Source organism: Podarcis gaigeae (genome assembly GCF_964106915.1).
Source record: "Podarcis gaigeae genome assembly, chromosome: 16".
NCBI classification, from domain to species: domain Eukaryota; kingdom Metazoa; phylum Chordata; class Lepidosauria; order Squamata; family Lacertidae; genus Podarcis; species Podarcis gaigeae.
The window spans coordinates 24,427,100-24,454,898 of NC_139693.1; the positions used below are offsets into that span (position 1 = coordinate 24,427,100).

Genomic DNA, 27,799 nt, shown 5'->3' on the forward strand with positions numbered 1-27,799 from the left:
GGTTGCCTGGCAACCCTGGCCGGGGACGTTCCACGGTTGCAGAGGCGGCCCCACGCTGGGGCGCAGCGGAGGGATGCGCGGCGCGGCCTCGGGGCCACGGGTGAGTCCTGATCGCCCGGCTGGAGTGTGATGCGGAGCCCCGAGCTGCCGTGAGTGACCCTCGGACGGACCCCGGAGCTGCCACCCGGCCCACACTTCCTCCTAAGGAGGAGCCCCGCAGGCAGAAACTTTTACTCCACTCCATCGCGCAGGAGGAAAGAGCGAGACTCCCGCCCCATCGCCCCCATAAAGTTGAAAACACTAGTTCGTTTGGGAGCCCGGTTTATACTTTTGCACAGAAGCCATTTGACGGGGCTTTGCAATAAGAACTTCAGAAGAGCTCTGCCAGCAACTTCATTTCCTAGGATTCATTGACAGGCTGCTTAAAGCGGCACGATATGGGGCCATGTTTTAAACACCCGACTTTACCGATAATTTTAATGTCTTATTTCATGTAGAGGTGTCAATGGTTAAGCAGTACATAAATCCTGGTCAATAAAATAAAAATAAACAAATCTGTCGCCCAGCGCCTGGACGTTGGGTTTCTTTGTAGGGTCAAGGGAGCCTCGTTGCTCTTGTGGGCCCAGATCCTTTGTCTTTTGTCCCCTTCCCAGGAATGATAAAAAATGGCTTCCGTTCCCGAGAGACCAGGACCTTGGGTAAAGGATCATTGTGATTACCTGCTAGATTCCATTGATGCTCAACTCAGCCAGCTCCAGGTAAGTAGGTAGGGAAGGGATGGGCTTGTCTGGAGTTTATACAGGGTTTATACAGCCCTGACTGAAAGATACCCTGGATTACGAAGGGAGGCTTTTCCAGGGTGAGACCTATTATCCATGGCAGTCCCAGTGCTGTCCTGCTGACCCGGGCACTTAGCTCAGTGGGTAGAGCATCCACTTTGCTTGCAGAAGGTCCCAGCTTCAATCCCTGGCTTCTCCAAGTAGGACTGGGAATGTCCCTTTGCCTGAAATCCTGGAGAGCTGCTGCCAGTCAGTGTAGACAGCATGCAGCTAGATGGACCAGCTGGTCTGACTCCATATAAGACCACCTTCTATGATGGGTGAGGGACCATTGCTCAGTGGTAGAGCATCTGCTTTGCATGCAGAAGGTCTCAGGTTCAATCCCTGGCTGGGAATAACCCTGGTCTGAAACCCTGGAGGGCTGCTGCCAGTCAGTGCAGACAATAATCAACAAGATGGGCTGGTTTTCTCACACAGTATAAGGTATCTTCTTGCATCACTCCCTATCCAAGACCAACAAAGTAAATGTGTTTTTCATCTCCACCCCTATGTTCAGGAACCCAGCGGAATAATCAAGGGCAGCAGTGACAGTGGGAAGGCTTCTCTCAAGAAAACTGCGGGCACTAATGCCACAGCAGGTAAGACCTACCCTCTCCGCAGGCTGACCTTTAACCATGTCCCAAGCCTCTTTTCTTCAGTCTTCCCTTCTGCAAACTGGGCACAATTTACTTATTGGTCTGCATGTCTTAGATGTAAGACTTAAGCCAGGGAGAGACCTGGTCACAAATCCCCATTCAGTGATGAAAGCCAGCTTCCTTTCAGTCTAGTCTACCTCACAGGGTTGGTTTAAAGGTAAAACAGGAAAACCTTATGATTCACCAACTTCAGCTCTTGGGAGGAAGGGTGTGGGGTGGGAGGACAGTGTATACATAAGTAGTCTGGCCTCTGTCGGACATTCACATTTGGAAAATAATCCATTGGAACGCTAAAATAATCTACATTGGAGGGAGGAGAAAAACCCCATCACGTTCGATTTTTCTGCTGCCAGGCCAGACAACAACACTGGTAGCTTGGATCGGTGCCTTCTTCTGCCTCCCTGCTGCAAAGAGTTTCTGCATCAGACAGAATTGCCTTTCCTGACGAAGATAATAATACCCTTTGAATGAAGCATTGTGCATCAATAAATGGACGTTTCATTTGTGGTCCTGAATCTGTGGGGTTTTGGTCACTGGCTGTGCTCTGCTCCTTCGCCCGCTGGGCAAATCTGAACCCTGGTTAGATCGCCAAGTAAATGAGCTCCATCCATCCTGTGACCCTGGCAAGATCTTCTGCCGGAGTAGAAACTTGCCTCCTTGCTAGCGCAGGTGCGCCATCGATGGGAGAGATTTCGCAGGTATGAATTCTGATCCAGGAGGAAGCTCACTGCTCTCTCCGTTTGCTTTCTCCTCCGTGCAGATCTGGACAGATGCTCTGGGGTCAGGGACAGAGAGGCCTCTCCGGGGGAAGACCTGTCCTCTTGGGAAGAGGATTATGCCTGGTGGCCGGTGCGTTTCCTCGACTTGGGGGCCGCCCTAGGAGACAGGAGCAGATCGGACTCGGTTTGCACGGAAGACTTTGTGGCCAAGTTTAACGAGGTCCTTGTGGATCCCCTGCCTGGCTCTGAAGAGGAGAGCAGTGCCTTGGCTCTTGACTCGGGGCCTCTAAAACACGCTACTCGAGATCCGGTTAATACTTCTTCGCCTTTCGCGGACTACGAAGCAGCCTCGGATTGTCTCTCGGTAGATTCAGCAAGAAAGCAAGGAATCGCCCAGTTGCCTAAGGGAGGGTCTGAGGTGGAATGGGACCAGGAGAAGGAGTTGGCTGGCAGTTCGAGAGATGCTCCACGGTTGTGTATTCCGCGCAGAATTAAGAGCGCAGAGTCTCTAGGAGAGCAGATCTCATGGCTTAGTCGGAAGTGGTCCACGGACGAGACATGGAAGAGGGTTCTTCAGCTCAGGGGCCTGAGCTCTGGGGAGGGGTCTGTGGGCTCGGCGATCTCCCCACGAAGCATCTTCCTGGGGCCACAGCAGGAGCAAAGAGGTTCAGAGGACTCTTTTGAGTGGGTTCAGGATGCTCCCGAAAATACAGAGAGCCCGCTGCTCCTTGAAGATTTGAGGCCTTCCCAGCTGCTCCCAGCGTCTAACGTAAAAGCTGTTTTGGATGGTGGGTCCCCATCTGTGTGGACAGCAGGATGCAGCCACCCCGAGGAGCGGTCCAGCTGCCAAAGGGGTTCGTTGGATGTGGCCTGCCCGTGCACCATCAGAGCATCTTTGGTACCCTATAACGAAGAGAAAGGAGGTGGATCAAAAACCCCTTTGTGTCTTTATTCACAGGGAGCCTGGGACTCTGGTAAAACACAGAGGCTGGCTCTGTCAAGGATCGGCATGGACAGTGGTGCCACTCAGGCTACTGTGTATTCCCATAAGTCTCCAGGGTCAGCCAGGGATGGCTGTATGGGATGCAGGAAGAAATGGATCGTGGATGCCCATTGCACAGATGGGCACAATGAGGCTGTGGAATCAAAGGAGTGTGAGTTGGAGCAGGATCGTTCCCTTGCATCATTTAGGTTAGGGTTGGGGAGCCTGTGTCCCTCCAGATATAGTAGGACTCCAAATCCCATCAGACCCAGCAGCTAGAATGGTCAGGAATGATGGGAGTTGTAGTCCAACAACACCTGGCTGGCCAGGTGTTCCTCAGCCCTGATTTGTGTGTGTTTTAAGGGTTCTGCTGTCTTTATAACAACACTTTGGATCAGGTCACTCTGGCTTTTAACTAAGGGGGGAAACTGAGGCTGAAAGTGTTGGATGACATGACCAGCACCACAGAATGTCTGTGGCGGACAAGGGACTTGGACTCGGGTCCGGCTGCGATAAGAGCCAACATTTTCATTCTCTTTGTGTGCCCAAGATTTATGGTTCCAAGGATGATTTGATAAGCTAGCTGCTGTTTTACAGTCAATCCACATTAGGGATTTATGTCTGTACTCTGGTGGAACGCTCTCTCTCATGAGACCAGGCCCCTGCAGGATCTGATTTCTTTCCGCAGGGCCTGTAAGACAGAGTTGTTCCGCCTGGCCTTTGGCTTGGAATTAACTTGATCTCCTCTCCCTCTTTCTTTTTTCCTTTTTCCTTCTGTGATGGAACTCCTACTTGGGGACTGCCCTGGCTTTTTTCTGGCCCATGTAGGACCAGTCTGGATAGTTAGCCTTGGTGAAGACTTGACGTTTTCATCCCCAAAAAAGTTTTTGAGTTTCTGCTGAAATGAGGCTGCATTTTAATGTTGTATTTTAATCTTGTTTTTAAGTTGTATTTCAATCAATTGTTTTCTATCCGGTGTTAGCCGCCCTGAGCCTGGTCTTGGCTGGGGAGGGCGGGGTATAAATAAAATTTATTATTATTATTACTCTGCTGATGCAATATTCCAGAACGGGTTTGGGGTTTTTTGCAGGAGAGAGAAGGTGTGAGGATGCATGCCTAAACTTTAGTTTGAGAGTGGATTGGCAAAGTGACATTGTCATCTGGCTCCACTGGTAGTGGTTTGAGCAAAAGAATCTGCTGTATTGATCTTGAAGAGGAAACGTTGGAGTAAAGACAGTAAACCTTCTGTTGTGATGTTTATATTCCACCATTCCTGCAAGCAGCTCTCAAGCTGGCGTAGATGGCTCAATCCCCTCCATTTTATCCTCACAACAACCCTGTAGAGTAGGCTGAGGCACAGTGATTGGCCCAAAGTCACCCAGTGGGTTTCGTGGGTGTTTGAAGATTATTGAACATGGGTCTCCCAGGGCCTCATCCGACACCCTAGCCCAAGAGTGCAGGCTCCACAGCCCACCACATCTGGCTGGACTGCATTTGCCATCTCTCTGACCATTATCCATACCGGCTAGAGCTGATGAGAGCTGGGAGTTCAGCAACAGCCAGAAGCCCCCAGGGCGCTCACTCATGCTCTGACCACTGCACTGTACTACTCTGGGTGAATTAATCCTCTGAAAAGAGAGAGAGAACCTCTCTTAGGACTCTCATGGCCAGGCCACTTTGAAACTTCTCTGACGCGTTCCTTTTGGTCCTCTCTTTAGGTGGCAGTTTGGGGGCTCAGCACCATGATCCCCAGTCAAGTGAGGGCTGGATGGAGTCCTTTCAGGGCAAACCTGTGGCAGGTGAGGTTACCCGGAGCCAGGAAGGGCTGTGTCAGTATTTGCATTAGCGGAAAATGCTGGATTTGGGGCTGGGGAATACAGGGTGGCGCTTTCCTCTCCCCGTTGTGTCTGAAAACCTGGGATCAAGTGCTTTTCTTGTCTTCTAAATAGCCACCAGCCTCAGTGTCAAGAAGAGCCTCTTGCCGCCGCAGCGGGATTTGCTGAGGTAAATATTGATGAGCCTTGGACTGTTGAGATAAAGATGGCCAAAGATGTCCATTTTGGGGTCTTTCTCAGTTTCTCATTTTTCCTGCCTCAAGTTCAGTTCTTCCCATTTCCACATCTTGTGAAACTGAACTTTCACTTTCCAATGTCAATATGCAGGTGAAGGCAAATACTTAATTTTATTTATGCTGTCTAATTTTAAATTGCTGTTATGGCCTAATCTGTATTGAAATTGTCCTTTGTCTTTTGTTTTTTTTCCGGTGTTATGCTTCGCTGACTAGCTGTACGAGTTAATCTGGTCTGTGACCGTTTAATAAAATTTGATTTGAGTTAGTTACGAACTTTCACTTTGTTAAATTGTTTCTTCTGGAGAACAAGGCACTAGCCCTCATGGTGGCGAAAGCTTACGGGCGATGCCTGCTGGAATCACAAAAGGTGGGGAGGTGACTGGATAAGTTGTTGGCAGCCGAGGATAGAAGGACTTCAGTATCCCTGCTCCTCCCGTGAGCTAGCGAAACCTTAATAAAGTATGCAAATGTGTGCACAATTTGCATGATTCACGCAGGTCACAGAATCCGCCTTTTCTCAATGCAGGAATTTAAACGGTGTGTGTAAATAAAGCACAGAGCAAACAAGTCCTGCCTATATAACCTTTCAGGCAATAGGAAATAAGGTGGCATTTACTGAGCATCCTTGCAGTGCATGCTGGCCAGGAATGTATGTCCATCTTAGCTGCTGGGCCCAAATCCTCCCACCTGGGGTTCTGAGCTCTGGGTAAATCACACAACAAATGCTGTGGCCCTTAATTCTGCTGCCCCTCTCTGGTGTGCTTTCTGGGGCAAGGCAGCAAGGTGATCACAGTGCTCTTTGCTCTTGTGGTGCAGTGGTTAAGAGCGGTGGACTCGTAATCTGGGGAACCAGGTTCGCTTCCCCGCTCCTCCACATGCAGCTGCTGGGTGACCTTGGGCTAGTCACACTTCTCTGACATCTCTCAGCCCCACTCACCTCACAGAGTGTTTGTTGTGGGGGAGGAAGGGAAAGGAGAATGTTAGCCGCTTTGAGACTCCTTCGGGTAGTGATAAAGCGGGATATCAAATCCAAACTACTACTCCTCCACCTCCTCCACCACCACCTTCTCCTCCTCCTCCTCTTCTTCTTCGGCCTTTCAGGTCCCCCAGTTGCAGTGATGGAGGCAGCAAAGAGGAAGACAAGGAGTTTGCCGAGCCCTGCAGGGCCAGCGAGTCATGGAAGTGGGATGTGAGCAGAGCATCCGAACCCGGTGGGAAGAGAGCTGAGCTGGGAGGCTACAGAAACCTCGAGGTAACTCCTGGTGGATGCAGACCATCACAAAAGTCAGAGGTGGAAGGGGCTCTCTACTGAGGTATGTGCAGCTGAGAAGGGAGAGGTGTGACGAAAAAATTGGTTTTGCTGGACAGAATGGAACAATAAATTTTTCTTTTTTCTTTCTTTCCCTGTCAGCAAACGGTTAATGAACGGCAGCCTCTGATTGGCTGGGAGGGAAAGTTTAAAAGGAGAGGATTTGAGGAGAGACAGTTAAGGGGTTAGGAGTTAAGGGAGTGAGAGGGTTGGAATTGAGGTAGACAGGTTAGGAGACAGGTTGAGGTACAAAGAGTGAATGGGAGAAAGAGTTGGTTCTGGAAAAACAACGTCTGCTCTGAGCATATTGTGAAAGACAGAGTGTGTTGTCCTGTAGAAGGAATAGACTGGAATTTTACTGGGAGGCAGAGGTTGAGCCAGGAAAAGTAGGAGCTGGAAAGGAACAGCCTACTTGGGATTCAAATCTAGTCTGGAGGGGAGAGATTCTTCTAAGGAAAAGAAGAAACTCCCAAACCCAGTGAAGGGAGATGGTGTGGAGAGCCCTTTGGTCTATTACTTAAAGTACCTCAGGAGCAGGATTGTTAAACAGGGTGGATAACTGAAAGAATGTCTCACCGTATAAAGGAACCAAACCTGTAATGCAAAAACAACTGAGGACGAATTAACGTGAAATCACACTGTATTCCTGAAATAACCTAAGTTTAATCCATTTGTGTTATATACTATCTTGCCTTAAATAAATCTTTATTGTTTATTTAAAGAAAACTTGTCTGAGACTCTAACTTACTAGTTATCCCTTCACAAAGGTCCTCTACAGGATACTCTGGGCTAGAATTCTAAGAGGGAAGGAAAAGAAACCTTCAGGTCGATGAGCAGAAAAATTTGAAAGAAATCCTGATGAAATTGTTAAAGAAAAGAGTAAATTATAAATATTTGACGGGTGCACTGAGATATAACAAAATCCCTTATTGCTGAGAATATCCTGAAGGAGTATCTTTTACAAATAAAGGAAGAAAACAAAGGTGTCGGGATCCCAATGAAGCAGGCAAATTCTGGTGAAAATATGGAAAAGAATTAGCAGGAGACAGGGCGTTTGGTTTGGAAGAAGAAGAATCAACAGAGGTTGAGACGAGAGACAAATAAATGAAGAACAAGATGGCGTTGAAAATCTTAACTTGGAATGTAAATGGACTTAATAATAAAACCCAAAGGAACAAGATTGAACATGTGGTTAAAAAAGTTAAATTTGGAAGTGATTCGCTTCCAGGAAACACACGTTGCGAAGAAACACAGAAGGGTTTTGATTAATAAAAGATTGGGAAAGGACTTTGTAGCCTGTGATGTAACAAAGAAGAGAGGAGTGGTAATGTATATAAAACCTAAACTGGATCCACAGCAGCTATTTGAAGATGAGCAAGGAAGAATATTGATAACTCAGATAACATCACAAGGGGAAAAAAATATTGCTTATAGGTGTGATGAAAAAAAATCAATTTAAGGAACTGCAGAAAGAGGAGGAAGGAAGTCGAGTTTTGAAATGTTAAAATGACTGGAGGGCGCTGAATTGGGTAAGACTGCAAAGTACGGATGAAAGTGTGATCAAAAGAAACCCAACATTTAGGGTGGGACTTATGGGTTTGTTTGCTTTTTGTAGGACAGGCAAACAGGCTTAAAAATATTGATAAAAGCCTTTGTTCGACAGGAGTTGGAATTGGAAGAAGAAAAATTGTCGCAGAAAAGGGCCCAGATCCGCGAAGCTGACGTGTCCCTGCAAAGTGTCCTCCAGCAGAAAAAGGTACAGAGCCAAAACTCTAGTGGGAGGGAGTCCCACAGGCAAAAGACATGGTCTAGTCACTGCACAGCCTGCTCTAAACTACCCATGACCTGGAGGGGGACGGCAGAGGAGCAGAACCCACGACTTTCCTCCTCTTTCTAGCATGTCGCTCTGGAGCTGGAGACTTTTCGGGAGGCCCTGGAGAAGAGCCAGAGGGAGGCGAGGAGGCTGCAGCTGATCATGGAAGAGAAGCGGAGCCAAGCGGATGAGGCCAGGTATGTGGGGCAGGGGTGGCTAGGGCAGGGCCGTAGCTAATGGGGGTCGGGTCTAGCTGGGGTCTCAGACCTGGGTGAAGCCTCTAGAGGGGCGCCACTGAGGCTCCCAGCTGGCCAGGTGGGGGGGGGGGCTTCCTTCTTGTGACTCCAGAGTCCAGCTGCTGAGCACTGGAGGGATGCTAATTTGCAAGCGGAAGCAGGAAAACCTGGAAAACGATCCTCCTTCCCCTTTTCCCCCTGTCTGTTTTGGAACTGGGTGTGAAAGAGAAATCCTGGAGAAGGTTGCTCTCCAAGCAAAGTGAAGTTTTGTTTCTCCCTTGTTTTGCTTCCCTCAAAGAAGATAGGGGGCAGCAAAGGGGGAGAAATAAACAATACCGTGGAAAACGGGGTGGGAAGTCAATAAAAATCAAAATACAGTCATACCTCGGGGTACAGACGCTTCAGGTTGTGTTTTTTCAGGTTACGGATGTGCCGAAACCCGGAAGCACCGGAATGGGCTACTTCTGAGTTTCGGGGGTCACGCATGCGCAGAAGCGCTAAATTGCGCTTTGCGCATGCACAGAAGCACCGAATTGCAACCCACGCATGCACAGACACGCCGCTGCAGGTTGCGAACACTGCATGTTGCGAACGTGCATCCCGCACAGATCACGTTCGCAACCCGAGCGTCCACTGTAAAATCTTATTATGTATTGGAGTATACAGATGAAACTTTTGAAATTTAATAAAAGATAACTTGCATGGCGGGGTGGGGGAGTGGGGAACCATTGACTCTCCAAAACACCTCAGTGATCACACAGAGGTGTAAGGAGTCAGCATCAGTAAGGGACCACGAGGGTCATCCAGCCTCTGCAATGCAGGAATCTTGTTGTTTCAGTTGTTATGATTATCCTTGCCATTACAGTGGTACCTTGGGTCTCAAACGTCATCCATTCCGGAAGTCTGTTCCAAAACCAAAGCGTTCCAAAACCAAGGCACTCTTTCCCATAGAAAGTAGTGCAAGACAGATTAATCCGTTCCAGACTTTTAAAAACAAACTCTAAAACAGCAATTTAACATGAATTTTACTATGTAATGAGACCATTGATCCATAAAATGAAAGCAATAATCAATGTACTGTACTATAAAGCAAATACACTGATACCTCAGGTTACATATGCTTCAGGTTACATACGCTACAGGTTACAGACTCCGCTAACCCAGAAATAGTACCTCAGGTTAAGAACTTTGCTTCAGGATGAGAACAGAAATCGTGCAGCGGCAGCGGGAGGCCCCATTAGCTAAAGTGGTGCTTCAGGTTAAGAACAGTTTCAGGTTAAGAACGGACCTCTAGAACAAATTAAGTATGTAACCAGAGGTACCACTGTAAGACTGTATTGTAGATGATAAAAATTAAAATTAAAAAAATTTTTTACCTGCACTGATGATAGCCATTGCTTCGATGGGGGGCTTTTATCCATTTCCGCAGTCACATAAATCAGTCAGTAGCTGAACAGGGATCCACACAGTCACAAAAACGAATTAACTGAAAAAGCCTCAAAACAAAAAACTCAAAATAAATAGCAAAAACAAAAGCGCCAAATATAAGCTCCAAATATCACCTTAGAACACTGCAATTGGAAACGGAAGGCTTGAATTACTGGGGGGGGGGGGGGGCGGACACAAATTAGAAGTACAACAGGAAATGGGGAACCATAACGGAGCACGTTCGGCTTCTGAAAAAAAGTTCGAAAACCGGAACACCTCCTTCCGGTTTTGCAGCGTTTGGGTTCCAAGTTGTTCGTGAACTAAGCTGTTCGAAAACCCAGGTACCACTGTATCGATTTCCTATGTAGGGTCTTGAAGCGATTTCACAATAAAAGCCCTATACGAGAAAGTTGCATCTGTTAAAATACACTGGCACAGATATCAAAATAAGAAATCATTATGGAGGTCCTTCAGAATGCTGAGCCCAGCGCCCTTTCCTCCTCTGCTGCTGACCTGAGGCCACAAGATCCTTCTCCCTCCCCATCTCTCCTTCCCATTTCCACCACCTGACCTGCTGCTCTCTGTGACTCAGGGCTGACCTGTTGCTCCTGGAGTACAAGCGGGAAGCCTGCCTGAGGGACCTGCTGGCGCTGGAGCAGGAGCTGAGCGTGCTGAGGAGCCAGAGGAGCCAGCATGGGGCTGCCCAGGCAGACGTGAGTAGCAAGGGTTGCAAAGCCTTCAATGGGATCTCTTCTATCGGCATCAAGCAAAGATACAACTCAAGTATTTGGACTGCCCTTCACAGGAATCTCAATAATAATAATAATAATAATAATAATAATAATAATAATAATAATTTATACCCTGCCCTCCCCAGCCAAGACCGGGCTCAGGGCAGCTAACACCAGGTATAAAAACAATTGATTAAAATACAACTTAAAATCAAGATTAAAGTACAACATTAAGATGCAGCCTCATTTCAGTAGAAACTCAAATCAAAATCTGTTGGGGGATGAAAACGTCAAATCTTCACCAAGGCCAACTATCTAGACTGGTCCTACGTGGGCCAGAAAAAAGCCGGGGAAGTTCCGAAATAGGAGTTCCATCACAGAAGAAGAGTGAGGGTTGGGAAGCTTTCTTCTAGCCTGAGGGCCGTGCTTCTTCAAGGGCAACTTTCTGGAGGGGGTCTGATGCCATTGGGGCGGGGCCAAAGGCAAAACTGGGCGGGGCCATGGCTGTCCCCATACCTGTTCTGCAGTGTGCGGCAGTCCAGCCATGCAGACGTTTCTGCGCACGATATTCTCAATGCAAGCAAACAAGAGCATCGTTGGTACACTTGCCCATTTGCTGTAATGCTCTTTCAGCAGGGAGTGTTTTCCATCTTCTTCTTCTTTGGCGATCACTCGTAGCCGACTAAGATTGTCTTCCATAAACACGGTTTGAATAAGTGAGTCCATAAGTAACTGAAGGCCAGTTCTGGATCCACAAGTCCTTCCACAGTGGGAACATTGGTTTCCAGGCAGGAGTTGATCACAGTGAGGGTTTGCCAAGCGTGCCTTCCTCTTAGCAGGTTTCTCCCTTGCGTCCTGAGTTCGAGTGTCTTCAAAGCCTATGGAACCTCTGGTAAAGGCTGTTCTCCAACTGGAGCGCTCGCAGTCCAGTGTTTCCCAGTTGTTGGTGTTTATACTACATTTTTAAAGATTTGCCTTGAGAGAGTCTTTGAACCTCTTTTGTTGACCACCAGCATTATGCTTACCATTTTCTGAGTAGCGTAGTTGGTTCAGAAGACGATAACCAGGCATCCGCACAACATGAACAGTCCAACGAAGTTGAGGTTGAAGAATCATTGCTTCGACACCCGGTGTGTGTTCCATAAGCCCAGTTTCACCAGTGAGAAAGCCATCTCCTGCATTGCCACAAGCTGACAACCGCCAGGCTGTGGGAAGGCTGGCCAGTTTGTGGACCTGAATGCCCTTAGCAGGCAACGGGCCTCTTGAACTCCTGCTGTCTCCTCCAACAGGTGTCTCGGTTAGCCGCTGAGAGGGAAGAGCTGAAGTTCCAGGTGAGCCAACTGGAAGGCAAGTTGTCTTCCTTGAAGCATCAGCTGAAGTCCTCCAGAGTAGAACTGGCCTCTGTGAAGGAAACCTCAGGGGACGGAGCAGGACCACTGCAGGAGGTAGGAACGCTTGGCAGGCTCTGGGCTCATGCCATTGGACCTTGGCAGCCATCTTTGAGGCCCAGTCACCAGGGTTGCTAAGCTATGGTTGCCATATGTCTGGAATTTCCCAGGCATATTCAGAATACTTAGTCGGAAGCAGTATTTCCAGGTGGAAATCGCAAAATGGAAATCTGGAGGTATGGCAACCTATGTCAGACATGTCGTTTTGGGCAATTTCCCTTAAAAATAGCCCAAAACGAAATGGTTGCAACAGGAGCAGGAAACCTGATTTTTTTTTAAAAAAAAAAACTTGTATTAAATTTAAGTAATTTGGTTTATTTGTAATAATTTGGAAAACTAATAAAAATAAATTGAAGAAAAAATAGCTCAAAGACTTTTGAGCTTTTTTTTGGCAAAGCTGTTGACCTTTTCTTTTTTGGGGGAGGGGGGACTATTCTGAGCTATTTTTAAGGAAATTTGCCCCCAAAATCAACACTTCTGACATGGGTTGCCATACAACCGGGTTTTCCCAGGCATTTTTTGCGATTTTCAGAAATTCCTCCCGGACGCTATTTCCAACGGACAAATCCTGGATATATCTGGGAAATCCCGGCGTACGGCAGCCCTATGGTTGGCTGTGCATCTGGGGAAGGGCGGCAGCTGTGTAAATTCCCCCCAGGTATTATCTGCCACATGTCAATCTTCCCAGGGGTCTTCTCCACCAGCTTTGCGGCCTGCTCACACCAAGAGAGGCCACTGTTGTGTGACTTCCTCCAAGCACAGGTTGCTCCAGGGGCCAGCGAGGCCGGCGTGCGGCGGGTGCAGGGGCTGGAGCGGAGGATCTCGGCTCTGCAGGCAAGCCTCGGGGAGAAGGAGCTGGAGCTCTCGAGGCTGCGCCAGACCGTCTCTGTCTTGGAGGCTGAAAAGGCGTCTTGGAACATCACTGCGGAGAGCCTGGCAGAGGAGCGCAAGAAGCAGCTGGACTTGTTGCGGCAACAGAAGGTGGCTTTTTGTTGCGGGGCGGGATTGGCAACTGTGTGCGTGGCGACTTTGTCACTCGGTCTAACTAGGGAACTCCCTGCAGCAGGAGGCTTGAAAAAAAGGATCGGTCTAATTCAAGGAGAAGAGGGCAATCGATGGCTACTAGCCACAATGGCTGAGCTCTGGCCCCATGGCCAGAGGCGGCAGTGCTTCTGAATGCCAGTGGCTGGAAGCTGCAGGAGGGAAGAGGGTTCTTGCACTCAGGTCCTGCTTGTGGGTTTCCCAGAAGAGGCATCTGATTGGCCGCTGTGAGATGAGGATGCTGGACTAGATGGGCCATTGGTCTGATGCAGCAGTCAGGCTCCTTTTTGGTTCTTATGTACAGTGGTACCTTGGTTCTCAAACTTGATCCGTTCCGGAAGTCCCTTCCAAAACCAAGGCACGCTTTGCCATAGAAAGTAATGCAAAACAGATTAATCCGAACCTGATCCAAAACACCCACCCCACTCACATATGAAAACAAAGACCACCACAGCCAACCACAAATGAACAACCACACCCTAGGCCAACCCCAACCTCTCTCACCACCAAAGGAACACAAGTGAACAGCAGAGAACCCGCACAAGCAACACTGACACAAAACCCCACATATATTAAGTAAAATAGAAACATCGGCACCCGACCTCACCCCACCCATCTCCCCTCCCCTCTTCACCTCTTTCTCTCTTTTCTTCCTAATGTCTCAACAAATGAAACGGATTTGTAAAAATGTTACATGGTAAAAATACAAGAGAGAGACATTACACATACTTCTGCAAATCAAGAAAATCTTTAATAAAAATACATTAAAAAACAAACAAAAAGATTAATCCGTTCCAGACTTTTAAAAACAACCCCTAAAACAGCAATTTAACATGAATTTCACTATCTAACTAGACCATTGGTCTATAAAATGAAAGCAATAATCAACATACTGTACTATAAAATAAATAAGACGGTATTGTAGATGATAATTGTTTGGATGGGGGGCTTTTATCCATTTCCGCAGTCATACAATCAATCAATCAATCAATCAATCAATCAGTAGCTGAACTGGGTTCCACACAGTCACAAAAATAAATGAACTGAAAAAGCCTCAAAAACAAAAACACAAAATAAATAGCAAAACCAAAGCACCAAACTTAATCCATTCCGGAAGTCAGTTTGACTTCTGAAATGTTCGAAAACCAAGGCATGGCTTCTGATTGGCGCAGGCGCCCCAGAAACAATAGCCGACAGCCTCATCGGACATTCGGCTTCCAAAAAATGTTCGAAAATCGCAACACTTCCTTCCGGGTTTTCAGCGTTTGAGACCCAAGGCGTTTGAGAACCAAGGTACCACTGTAGATGCAAAAGGATGGTACCGCCACATGTGCCTTAGGGAACCCCTCACTAGACAGCTGTGAAGGCATCTTTTCTGTCCACCTGCAGGAGGAAGAACTTACTCAGCTGCAGGAAGAGCTGGAGGGCAAAAAGCAGCAGGCCCTGCGAGAGGTAGGCACGGCAGCTCCCCTTGGCTCCGTCCCCGCGAGAATTTCCCTTTCTCGAGCCCCACTGCAAGGAGGAAATGGGCTGAGCTTCACTGCCTTAGCTGTAATTGGGGTTTCGTAGGGTTTGTGGCTGTTCTGCAACCACGAAACCCAAATCTTGCCTTTGGATTAAGCCGTTTTAATTGCTATTTTATTTAAGACAGGTTCTAAATAGAACTTGGGTTATTAAAAAACCCCAGCACCCATTAACATTCTCCATAAATTACAAAGTTAAAAACAGACATTTAAGCATTTTGAAATATAATTAAAACCAGCAGCTGCCTGTTTGTATCTTACAACATCTTTGGTATTGCCAGGAGGTGTTTGGGAGCGGTTCATTGTAGGCCGAGAGTCGTGCCCAGAGTTTTTCTCTACAGTCCTTAGAGCTAGGAAGTTGCTTTTGCTTCTTATTTTCTGCAAAAAAATAAAGTTGGCTCCCCCCCCCCCCAGTGCCAAATACAGCATGAATTTGCTGGCCCCACTACTGCCTTTGCTAACCATCTTTTTGTGGATGCTTCTGGTGGGAAGAGCAGGGCATCTGCTTGGCTTGCAGAAGGTTCCAGGATCCATTCCTGGCAGCGTCCCCTGTCCTAAACCCTGGAGAGCTGCTGCTAGTCAGTGTAGACAGCACTGGACTAGACAGGCTGATGGTCTGACTCAGTGTAAGGCAGCTTCCGATTTTAATCATCCCTCTAATTCAGAACTTTGAGGACTAGGAACTTATTTTATTTTGAATGAAAGGCTGTAGCCCAGTGACGGAGTACCTGCTTTGCATGGAGAAGGTCCCAGGTTCAATATCCAGCATATTCAGGGAAGATTGGGAAAGACTCTTTGTCTGAAAATCTAGAGAGCTGCTGGCAGCCAGTGTAGGCACTACTGAGTTAATTGGATTAATGGTTTGACTCAGTATAACCCCCCATCATTCAGCCCGGACACTGAGGTCCAGCTCTGAGGGCCTTCTGGTGGTTCCCTCACTGTGAGAAGTTACAGGGAACCAGGCAGAGGGCCTTCTCAGTAGTGGCACCCACCCTGTGGAATGCCCTCCTATCAGATGTCAAGGAGATAAACAACTACCTGACTTTTAGAAGACATCTGAAGGCAACCCTGTTTAGGGAAGTTTTAAATGTTTGATGTTGTATTTTGTTTTAATTTGTTGGAAGCCACCCAGAGTGGCATATTTTTATTATTATTTCTTGTTGTTGTTGTTGTTGTTTTGGATCTGATTTCTTTCCGCAGGGCCTGTAAGACAGAGTTGTTCCACCTGGCCTTTGGCTTGGAATTAACTTGATCCCCTCCCCCTTTTTCTTTTTTCCTTTCTCCTTCTGTGATGGAACTCCTATTTGGGGACTTCCCTGGCTTTTTTCTGGCCCACGTAGGACCAGTCTTGGTGAAGACGTGATGTTTTCATCCCCCAAAAGGTTTTTGATTTGAGTTTCTACTGAAATGAGGCTGCATTTTAATGTTGTATTTTAATCTTGTTTTTAAAGTTGTATTTCAATCACTTGTTTTTATATCTGGTATTAGCCGCCCTGAGCCCAGTCTTGGCTGAGGAGGGCAGGGCATAAATCAATTTATTATTTTTATTGCTGTTGTTGTTGTTATTTGCAGTGGCTCTTTGAGTGACCAAAAGCAGGGTGAAATGTGGCATGTTCTGACTGATTTTCCCCTTTCTCTCTCTCTCAGCTTGCAGAGAGCCTGAAGCAGGCAAAAGCCAGAGCCCTCCAGGAACAAGCGGCCAAATTTCAGAAAGAAGCAGAAGACCTTCGCAAGACCATAAAGGTGGCTATTACCCACGATGCCTTGAGGCATGGACTGCTACTGGGCTGCTCTTGCACTAGCAATAACATTTGTATCCCAACCTTTTTCCCTCAAGGGGTTAATTTGGAAGCTCGGTGGGGTGTCTTCCCTTTTAACCCCACAACAAGCTTACAACTGTGCCAGCAGTACTGAGCTAGATGGACCATAAGCCTGACTCAGTCCAAACTGGATTCTTAGGTTCTTAAGGCAGGGGTGGAGAACTGCAGACCCAGAGACCCAATGTGGCCCCTCACACCTATCCATCTGGCCCTCAGGTCAAGCTATCTTGCCCCACCCACTTTTGCTCTGGCCCCGCCCACCACTCACATGCAGAACCCAGAAGTTTGCTCACATGGCAATGCGTCTCTCAGGCTGGCAATGGCTTCTCGACCCTGTCCTAAGTTTAACCGCCAGTCTGGTTTAATTCTGTGGGCTTTTCCCGCTCTGAGGCCCCACAGCTAATTCTCCCCTGGCCTCCTCACTGGCCCAAGTAGGACTAATTCAGCCAGCTAGCCCTGGTGATTATCTAATGCTTATTAGATGGATTTCCCCTAAATTGATTTCTGAACTTTGAATTTTATTGTTATTCATGTTTTTATACTGTATTTTATGCTGCTTTTACAATTAAGTGTTTTAAATTTGTTGTTAGCTGCCCTGAGCCCCGTTTTTGAACCGGGAAGGGTGGGGTATAAATAAATAAATTATTATTATTATTATTATTATTATTATTATTATTATTATTATTTTCCGCTTTCTTCACTTCCCAGGAGCGAAATGCTGAAATTGCCCAGCAGCAAAAAGCTATGGAACAGCAAGCCAAGGAGCTGAAGCGGGAAGCTCAGGAAATGGTAGGGATACATTATTATTATTATTATTATTATTATTATTATTATTATTATGCATTTATAGCCCATTCTTCCTCCTTATGGCAAACATATTTTAAAATAGAAAAGAAGGAAGAACATTTCAAAACAGTTTGAAACATTTGAAAAACAGCTACAATTCAAATATTCCAAAACATCTAACACGTTTCTTAACTGTCTTTTGGGCAAAAATCCACATTGTTGATGGTGAATAAAGTCCTGTAGCTTTCATTAAGTTTTAGCTTTAATTTTTTTAAAAAGTGTGCTGAGAGTTGTTAGGCAAGGCCCTCTTGTTCCCCTCGCAGAACTGCAATTCCCCAGAGTTCCCTGGGAAGAGGGAGCGATGGTGAAAACTGCTCTGGGGATCATTACTCTGCCTTGTTCTTCTCAGGCTCAGAACTCGCTGCTCCAGGAACGGAAGAGCCGGGAGGCCGAGACGAGGGCCGCCCTCCAGATGCAGCGCAAGGCCCTGGAGGAGCAGGAGATGCGGGGGGAACTCCAGGAAGCCCTGGAGAAGGAGAGGAAACTCAGCCTGGCCTTGCGGGACGAAGCAGCCGACCTCCGCAAGGTAGCTGTTGAGAGAGGAGCGCGATTCTGTGATCTCTGTGTTAGCCGCTGGCAGAAGGAGTGGGATGGTGGGAAAAGGATGCACATGGACCAGGAGGGAATAAACTTTTGCAGTCTTGAGGGGCACATTCCTTTCTTTGGAGCTGCATGCCAGTGGGGGACAGAAAAACAGTACCTTTGTTCTGTAGGCAACATTTCAGCCGTGCAACTATTTTCCCTATGCACACACATCTTCATCCAGACTACCAAGAGGCGTTATCAATTAAAAGGGTAAAAGAGCATTGCGAAATAATTGGGTTAAACCACAGAGCCTAGGACTTGCCGATCAGAAGGTTGGTGGTTTGAATCCCCATGACGGGGTGAGCTCCCGTTGCTCGGTCCCTGCTCCTGCCAACCTAGCAGTTCGAAAGCACCTCAAAGTGCAGGTAGATAAATAGGTACCGCTCCGGCGGGAAGGTAAACGGCGTTTCCGTGCTCTGCTCTGGTTCGCCAGAAGCGGCTTAGTCATGCTGGCCACATGACCCGGAAGCTGTACGCCGGCTCCCTCGGCCAGTAAAGTGAGATGAGCGCCGCAATCCCAGAGTCGGTCACGACCCGACCTAATGGTCAGGAGTCCCTTTACCTTTACCTTTACATGCTTGCTTGCCTGGATGGTGATACATGCATGATCACTGGAATTTGTAAGCAGTGATTTCATTTCAAATTATATGTATTGTGTGTGTGTGTTTTTGCGGGGAGTGGAGAGCTGAGGAACCCCTGGTTTGTGCATGGCCTAATGTCCAAAGTTAAGAGTCGTTGCTCCACCCACTTTTTTGCCTTCTGCCCTGCCCTCTAGTGGCATGTGACCCCGGAAGCCTTTTCCACAAAGGGATACAGCCCTGGGGCTGATCTCCTTGGGCTGAAGCAGGGTCCCCACCCCTGAGAGGGGAGAAGGAGCGAGTAGGACAGGGAGGTTTGAATTAAAACAGCTTCTCCTGATGTGTTTTTCTGCCCTAGAGGATCCAGGTGTTGGAGGGCGAGGCTCAGGAGAAGAAGGGGGCCATGGAAGACCTCCGGGCTCTGCTGCAAGCAGAGAAGGCAGAAGCCTTGAAGAGGCTGCGAGAAGAGCTGGAGTTGGTGAGCGGGGAAGATGCACCCCCTTCATGTACTCTGGGATCCCCTTCCCCCAGAAACAAAAGTTGTAGCTTCAGGAAGTTATAGGGGAAAACCTGCTCCTTTTCCCTTATGGGGTATCCAAGAGCCTGTACAGAGTCCTTAGGAGAAAATAACAGAGGCCAACCAGAGTATATTGAGAAGCAAAGCGGCTAGTAAGCCTGATCTTTATTAAACTGTTGTAACAGGGTCCCTTCTTTCCCCTTGTTGTAACAAGACCACCCTTCTAAAACATCATACATACATCACAGAAGGAGGTGGTCTACAGCAGAAATCCTGCCAGGATACCTGATATTGGCCGCTGATTACATTACCTGGGCAGCCTGGCTATTCTTTTGTGATGGTTAATACTTTAGTTCTGGGGTCCCAGGTCCCAGGCTCACCCTGTTCTTGTTGTTTAGTTGTTTAGCCGTGTCCGACTCTTCATGACCCCATGGACCAGAGCACGCCAGGCACTTCTGTCCTCCACTGCCTCCCACAGTTTGCTCAGACTCATGTTTGTAGCTTCGAGAACAACGTCCAACCATCTCACCTTCTGTCGTCCCCTTCTCCTTGTGCCCTCCATCTTTCCCAACATCAGGGTCTTTTCCAGGGAGTCTTCTCTTCTCATGAGGTGGCCAAAGTATTGGAGCCTCAGCTTCAGGATCTGTCCCTCCAGTGAGCACTCAGGGCTGATTTCCACTCAGGCTCACCCTAGTCATACACAAATACGCCCTTAAGACAGGATTATGTAAGCAAAAGTACAATGGGGAGGCTTTCCCATTTCCTTCCTCCTTCGAGAGAAATATTGGAGGGCAATTTGGGAGAGTCAAAATGGCTTCAGGATTTCTCTCCTGTACTATTTCAGGCACGTGGTGTATATACTTACGTGTGTGTTTGCCTTGGTGCATTTATGAACATTTAATTTATATTTGGGACCTTAGAATTCTTATAACAGCAACAACAGTTTGGCTTTGCAATTCCGCCTCTCTCCTCCTCCAAACCTCACCTTAGCACAGCCCTGAAGTCCCACAACCTGCTATGGAAGTGGGGAGCCTGAGGGGTAGTCAGGCAGAAAGGAGAGCACAGACCTGGGCTGATGCCAGATATGGCCTGGGAAGCTGCCTTCTACTGTGTCAGCCCACTGGTCCATCTAGTTCAGTATTGCCTACACTGACTGGCAGCAGCTCTCCCACGTTTCAGGCAGGGGACATTCCTAGCCATTGGGTACTGAATCTGGGACCTTGCATAAGACTGAATCAGTTAAGTGCTGGAGAAGCAAAGAGGTGGAGGAAACGTTCTTCCATATGTGCTGGACTTGTAAAAGGGTAAACGAGTACTGGGAAATGATCCATAATGAATTGGAAAAAAAATGTTTAAAAGTACTTTCCCCCCCCCCAAAAAAAAACACCAGAGTCCTTTTCATTGGGGATAATTCAGACTGCAATTCCCAGGTGTCAAAAAAGGTTGTTTATGTATGCTACTACTGCGGTCTGTGTTTTGTTAGCCCCATAATGGAAAACGAGCGAGGTCCCAACCAAAGAAGAATGGCAACTTAAGTAGACAGAATATGCGCAGCTTACAGGCTTAACATATAGAATAAGAGAAAAAAGAAGTATATATATTTAGAGAAGATTGGAAAACGTTTGTTGAATATATGGGAAATAACTGTGTACAGCTGAAAACGCTGTCAGCAATTAAGATCAATTCAACAGTGTAAATAAGTTATGATGGATGCAATAATGGAATACTGAATGGTATAGTTTCTGTAAAACACGCAGGGATTCATGATATGTAAAATGAGCCATGGAAAGAGAAGAAGGGAGTCACTGATATCTTAAGGATGTAAAAATGAGTAAAACAAAAAATTTAATAAAAATTATATATATTAAAATAAAGAATCTGGGACCTTTTAGCCTTTCCACACTGATACCATGTACAGTGTTACCTCAGGTTAAGTACTTAATTCGTTCTGGAGGTCCGTTCTTAACCTGAAACTGTTCTTAACCTGAAGCACCACTTTAGCTAATGGGGCCTCCTGCTGCTGCCGCGCCGCGGCAGCACGATTTCTGTTCTCATCCTGAAGCAAAATTCTTAACCTGAAGCACTATTTCTGGGTTAGCGGAGTCTGTAACCTGAAGCATATGTAACCTGAGGTACCACTGTAATTGTTCGCTGTGACAAGCCTGGGGTGCATCCGCTATCTCTGGTCCAGGCAGCGTGCTTTCTGTCTCTCTCTCTCTGCCTAGGAAAAGGAAAAGTGGCGAATGCAGTTGCAGCGGACGGAGGAAGAGCAGCGCCTCCTGCTGGCCAAGCAGCGCGAGACGTCTCAGGCACAGACTGCAAGGGCTGACGGCTCTGTGGCCAGGGAGGTTGCCTTGGCATGCCAGAGACTCCGGGACCTGCTACCCCAAAAGGCTGGCCTGCCCCAGATGCTGCAAGGGTACAAGTTGGATCCAGTGGGGAGGGAGCTGAATGGCATTGCTTTTGCAGAAACACGGAACTCTTCCTGGGTTGAAATTAGTTCTTTACATTTTATCTCACCTTCACCAGCCCTAGCCACTTTCTAGCTTCCTGCCTTTCATGGACTCATAGAATGGCGGAGTTGGAAGGGACCCCTAGGGGTCATCTAGTCCAACCCCCCTGCAATGCGGGGATCTCAGCACATGGTTCCCCCATCGCCTCTGTCTTTGTGGTTTTGTTTTGTTTTTAGCTCTGCAACCTGGTTTCAGGGGGTGGCGAGGCTTTGCTTTTATTTCTCCAAAATAGCTTCACACCTTCCTGTTGTCTGCATATACAGTTTACAGGGGTTTTTTGGTTTTTTAAAAAATATTTTTTATTGTTTCTTACAAATACAACACATACTACAACAAAGAAAAAAGAAACGAAATCACAAATCTAAACAAAAAAGAAAATGAAAACATAACAACAAATACCTAAACAACACAAATTAATTGGTTAATTAATCCCCCAATCTCATAAACATATTTTTGACTTCCTGTGGGCCCACCCATCTGAATTTCCTTGTATTTGAATGTAGCAGTTTTTTAATATCATTATTAACACACAATATTCCAATTAAAATCCGATTTCTTAACTTTTCTTAAAGTTCTAGATCTCATTTATTTAACTAATTCCTAATTTAATCCTAGGCCTATTTGGTACTTTCGAGTAATTTCTAATTTTTAATATTACAATATTTATTCAAATAGTCTTTAAATTTCTTCCACTCTTCTTGGTATTCCTCTTCTTTCTGGTCGTGGATTCTTCCAGTAAGGTCAGCCAACTCCATATATTCCATCATTTTCATGTGCCATTCTTCCACAGTTGGTAATTCTTGTGTTTTCCATTTCTTGGCTACTAAAATTCGAGCAGCAGTTGTGGCATACAAAAGTAACTTTACATCTTTCTTGGGTAATTCAAAACCTATAATATCACAGTTTTACTTCTGGTCTTTTGGGTGTTTAAAAAAATGTTGTTTTTTTAACTACAATCCTCATTGACTGGAGTGAGGGCAAACCTCAGGTCCAGGGGGCCAAATCCGGTTTCGAAGTCCTTAAAATACTATTTGTTGCTATCAGAGAGTTGGCGTCTTATCTATGGCCCATGTTTAGCCTGCCCATCCCACCCCCCCCAAGGAGTTCAGGCACACAGTTCCCCCCCCCCAACATGTTATCCTCACAACAACCCTGTGAGGCAGGCCGGAACAGTTGTGTTCTCTCAGCCGATGGGCCACCTAGTGATTTTCACAGCCAGCTGGGGATAAGTCCAACAGCCCAGTCGCTAAACCATGGGAGTACCTTGTTTTTCTCCACAGACTCGCGTCGGCCTGTGGCTTTGCGGCCTGTTCGTGTGTTGCGTTTACACGGAGGAAGGGATTGTGTGAATTTTTTAAAAAATAATTTTTATTAGTTTTAACATATAAATTATAAAACATACCACAAAACTTCACCACTTATACAATCTTTTTTTTGGACTTCCATTAGCGCCTCTGATGATCCACCATTTTAACCGCATTTTATGCATTTCTTAAATTCATATTGCCTTTAATTGTCTTAACCAACCCTCCTCCCCTTAATCCATTTTTGCAGTAGTTCCAATAATTCTCCTCACAAAACTTCTTGCAAACCTACAAAGGTAGTCTGATCATCACAAATACTTTTCATATAATCTGTAAATTTACTCCAGTCTTCTGTGAATTTCTGGTCCAGCCGATTACGAATCCTTCCTGTTAGTTTATCTAGTTCTGCATAGTCCATTAATTTCATCCTCCATTCTTCTTTCGCTGGTAATTCTTCTTGCTTCCTTTTTTGTGCCAATAATATTCTTGCTGCCGTAGTTGCATATAAAAACAATTTACATTCCTTTCTATTTATATCACCTCCTACAATGCCCAGTAAAAATGCTTCTGGAGTGTGAATTTTTTTGGGGGGGGGTTGACCTGCTAAGTGACTTCACTTTCCCCCAAAGACCCTGGAAGTCCTGGCTGCTATCTCAGGCTACCTCTCTTCACCCCCCAAGGAAGCCAGCACTCCTCTCCTCCAGCCACGCCCTCCGGGCCTTGCAAGAGGTGACGGAAGAAACTCAGCACTACCTCCGAGAACTAAAGCACGAGGCAGAGGTGCAGAGACACCAGGCCCTTCAGACCCAGAGGGAGAAGGTGAATGGGGTTGAGCTGCCATCTCTTGCCTGGGGGTGGGATATAACTAAGGCAGCCTGGGGGCCACAGTCCCCTGAGCAAGGAGGGTGTGGGATCAAACAGGTTTGCTCCATTAATGATGGGAGAGAAATTGGCTGCTGACCAGAGCCCAGAACACCAGAGTGGAGTATATAACCCCAGCTCAGTAGGAGGCAGCTTTTGATACATCCATTCCAAGTGCAGTCCTCTAATTGTCTGGCCAACTGCTGTGACTTTTCTGCCATGTCAGGAGCGGGAGCTGAGGCAGCAGCAGGAGAAGCTTCACCTGGAGAACCAGTCGGCTCTAGATGCTCTGAAGGAGCAGCTACTCCAGGTGAGCAAAATCCCCCTCCCCCATAGCTCTCTGCAGCTCTGGCTGCCTTCCTCTGGATTTTGACCGCTATATTTCATGCAATGTCAGAGGTAAAGGTAAACGGAACCCTGGCCATTAGGTCCAGTCGTGGCCGACTCTGGGGTTGTGGCACTCATCTCGCTTTATTGGCCGAGGGAGCCGGCGTACAGCTTCCAGGTCATGTGGCCAGCATGACTAAGCCGCTTCTAGCGAACCAGAGCAGCGCACGCAAATGCCATTTCCCTTCCCACCAGAGCGGTACCTATTTATCTCCTTGCACTTTGATGTGCTTTCGAACTGCTAGGTTGGCAGGAGCAGGGACCGAACAATGGGAGCTCACCCCGTCGCGGGTATTCGAACTGCCGACCTTCTGATCAGAGAACCCGGGTTTAAAAGAGCACCTATCCACAGCTGCACATGTAAAGAAAAAAAAAGTTCAGCACACACAGCATTTCTTAAAATTATAAAATAGTCAGTGAAGTAAAGCTGCTCTTCTATAATGCTAGAACTGGTGGGAGCAGGTTCCGTGGTTCTAACTATGCACTGCTTGAAGAGATATTTTCTCTTTTCTACCTGGAACCTTCCAGCTTCATTGGTGGCCCTGAGGCAGGGATGGCCACCAATTTGGATGGCTTTAAAAGAGGATTAGGCAGATTCATGGAGGAGAGGGTGTCTCCACGGTCAGAAGGAGAGGAGCAGGAGGGGAGAGGTGCCGTTGTTTGGTGGAGCTGAAAGACATCCCTGTAAGCTGGTGGGAATCTCATTCCAAAGGCTAGGAAGCCATTCCCAGCTGTCAGGAGCCCAATTCCTGTCCCATTTGATGGAACATCAGCCAACCATTCCGGACAAAGGTCAGCCACCATCTGTGGCAGCATGGATTGATGCTTGGCGGTGAAAAAGTTTGCCAAGCCTGCAGGTTCTGCTGGGAAGTCAGACCATTGGCAGCTCTCCAAGGTTTCAGGTAGGGGTCATTCCAGATCTTCTAGCACCCTTCTTCGTGAAAAGCTCTGCCACTGAGCCAGGGCAATCCGGTTCCCCTTCAGGAGCACCTGGAAGACATCGCCACCTTGCAGAGCAGCTGGGTGAAGGAGACGGCGGGGAAGGAAGACCCATCGCTGCGCCAGCAGCTGCAGAAGGACGGCGAGCAGCAAAGCCAGAGAAGTGTGGCCTCTGGGAAGGGCCGGACATGCTGCCAACTGGCCAGTGAGTTTAAGGAGGAGCTGGAGGCGGAGAGGTGAGGACCCCAGGAGCTATCTGAAAGTACACATCAATTGGGAGAACAGGTTACACCCATGGTGAGAGGTTTTGTGGTTTCTCTCTCCGCTTGCAGGCGCCTGTCCAGGGACAAGCCCATGGATTTTCACAGGAACCTGGAGGCATCCGGTTCGGAATTCAGACAGTTCTGCATGGTAAAGGGGAAGGGGCGCTTGGGAGGCGTTTGGCAAAGGCTTGCCCCCTTTGGGCAATGTGAGAGTTGGGACCCCTGCTCTGTGCACACTGAGCCACTGCCTCCAAGCACCTCTCTTGTCCAGCAAGGCTGCAGTCCAGTGCTACAGCATCAGGGAAGGGGTGTGGTTCAGCGGCAGAGCATCTGACTTGCATGCAAAACGTCCCCGGTTCAATCCCAGGTAGGGCCGGGAGAGACTCCATCTGAAATCCTGCAGAGCTGCTGCCATTCAGTGCAGATGATTCCAAGCTAGATGGGCCACTTGGGTATGAAGTCTGGGCAGCCATCTTGGGGCCACATGTCAGTGGTGGGCGGAGCCGAAGGCAAAAGTGGGTGGGGCAACACATGAGTTTTTTACCTTTGTACAGTAGGTTAGTTTCCACTCTCTGCCCTCCACCCAAGGGACACAATTGCAGAACAGACTCTATTCAGACAAAAGCACTTGAGGGGGGAGAGTTTGGCAGGCCAAACTGAGCCCTGGAGGACCTCACCCCTCCTGACGTTTCTCTCTCCTAGTTGATGACCTCAGTCCTTTCTGCTGCATTTTACAGCTTTTCCTTCCTCTCTCCAACCTGCTTTCTGCAGGGCCGAAATGAATACCTGCACCCCGGCCCACTCTGTTCTCCGGCGCTGAATGCAGACCCTTTCTCCAGCCAGCGCCTCTTCAGCACCCCAAGACTGCTGCAGCACCTGCAGAGACGAATCCGAGATCTGAGGGCGGAGAATGCCCTGTATTGCAGAGGCAGCACAAGTAGCTATGGCCATTTGCGGGGAGATCTCGCCTGCAGAAGCAAGGTAAGAGCTTGTTTCAGCTCTTGGGGGACAGGGGAGTAGAAAGGGCAAGGTCTTAATTCCACAGGAGCACTGGAGGGGGGGGACTCACTGAGAATTATTTGGCTTACTGAGAAGCTGTTTCAATTTTTTAAGGCGAGTTTCTAGTCCATATGGGGGAGACGATATGCTTGAAAGTGGCCTGTGGAGTACCGAGAAACTGAAGATTTTGAATGGCTGTCCATAGCATTTTACAATGGCGAGCAAAACAAAAATTATGCATTTATTTATCTTTTGCAGTCTGTTATTTTACATGTGTGTGTGTAGCATATTGCATTTTCCTGTACAATGGTACCTCTGGTTACATACTTAATTCGTTCCGGAGGTCCGTTCTTAACCTGAAACTGTTCTTAACCTGAAGCACCACTTTAGCTAATGGGGCCTCCTGCTGCTGCCGCACCACCGTCACACGATTTCTGTTCTCATCCTGAAGCAAAGTTCTTAATCCGAGGTACTATTTCTGGGTTAGCGGAGTCTGTAACCTGAAGCATATGTAACCTGAGATACCACTGTATTTTCCACCATTCCACCTCATTGACTGGCCCTGAATTCTAGCAATCATAGTTTTCTGCCTGATCCACTTTCTCCACATACGCATCATCTTACACATCCTGTATCCCACACCCCTTCCTGTATTTCAGAGACACCTGACATCGGAGCTCTCCTCCTCTCAGCAGCACAGGAAGAGCAGCTGGAAGTAGAACAGTCCGAGTGGGATGGAGGAGTCGTCACAACAGAAGTAGGAAAAGCTTCACCCAGTAATGGTGCTTTGTGCGAAGTACAGCAGAGGAAGGAATAACCATGACCGGAAGAGCAGATTTCGAAGCCGCTGGTTTGAGGACATCACAAGAGCTCTGAAGCTGGAGGCCCAACTAACCCAGCTTCCTGTTCTCACACTGGGCAACTAGATGTCTCTGGTGGTCAATTAGATGCCTCTGGGAAGCCTGAAAGCTGGACCCAATATATTAAGTCTCTTGCAGCAAATAGTCCTGTAGCACCTTAAAGACTAACACATGTATTCTGGCATAAGCTTTCATCGGCTACAGACTCCTCTGCAAACACATGTGCCATCTACAAGTAGGAAATTCATTTTTATAATACTAAACAGAGAGACAGCGTGATATAATGGTTAGTGTCAGACCTGGGAAAACCAGGGTTCTAAATCCCTGCTCAGCCATTAACATCCCTGCCCATCACTTGACTCTCAGCCGAACCTACCTCACAGGGTTGTTGTGAGGAAAAAATGGGAGAGGGGTCAAAGCATTCATGCCACATTGAGCTCCTTCGAAGAAAGGTGGGATATAAATGTAACACATAAAATGATGCGATGGGGAACTTTTAAAAAAAAAAAATTAAAGTGCTGAGTTTGGGCAGCCATTTGCGGCTAATCTGGT

At 47.4% G+C, this 27,799-nt stretch overlaps 1 protein-coding gene across 1 annotated transcript; it reads left to right on the forward strand.

The window, feature by feature from the left end:
* On the forward strand, positions 1 to 27,790 carry LOC310833877 (uncharacterized protein). The gene is made up of 24 exons (XM_083716915.1): positions 1 to 100; positions 654 to 758; positions 1,336 to 1,417; positions 2,235 to 3,347; positions 4,894 to 4,974; positions 5,125 to 5,179; positions 6,348 to 6,498; positions 8,219 to 8,311; positions 8,453 to 8,565; positions 10,625 to 10,745; positions 12,053 to 12,208; positions 12,974 to 13,192; positions 14,642 to 14,704; positions 16,423 to 16,518; positions 17,304 to 17,384; positions 17,791 to 17,967; positions 18,963 to 19,082; positions 21,347 to 21,540; positions 23,619 to 23,757; positions 24,026 to 24,109; positions 25,171 to 25,361; positions 25,458 to 25,536; positions 26,160 to 26,369; positions 27,047 to 27,790. Exons 2-24 carry the CDS (start codon positions 666 to 668, stop codon positions 27,104 to 27,106), a joined length of 3,771 nt encoding a protein of 1,256 aa, XP_083573041.1. The 5' UTR covers positions 1 to 100; positions 654 to 665; the 3' UTR covers positions 27,107 to 27,790.
* Positions 27,791 to 27,799: the final 9 nt, after the last annotated feature.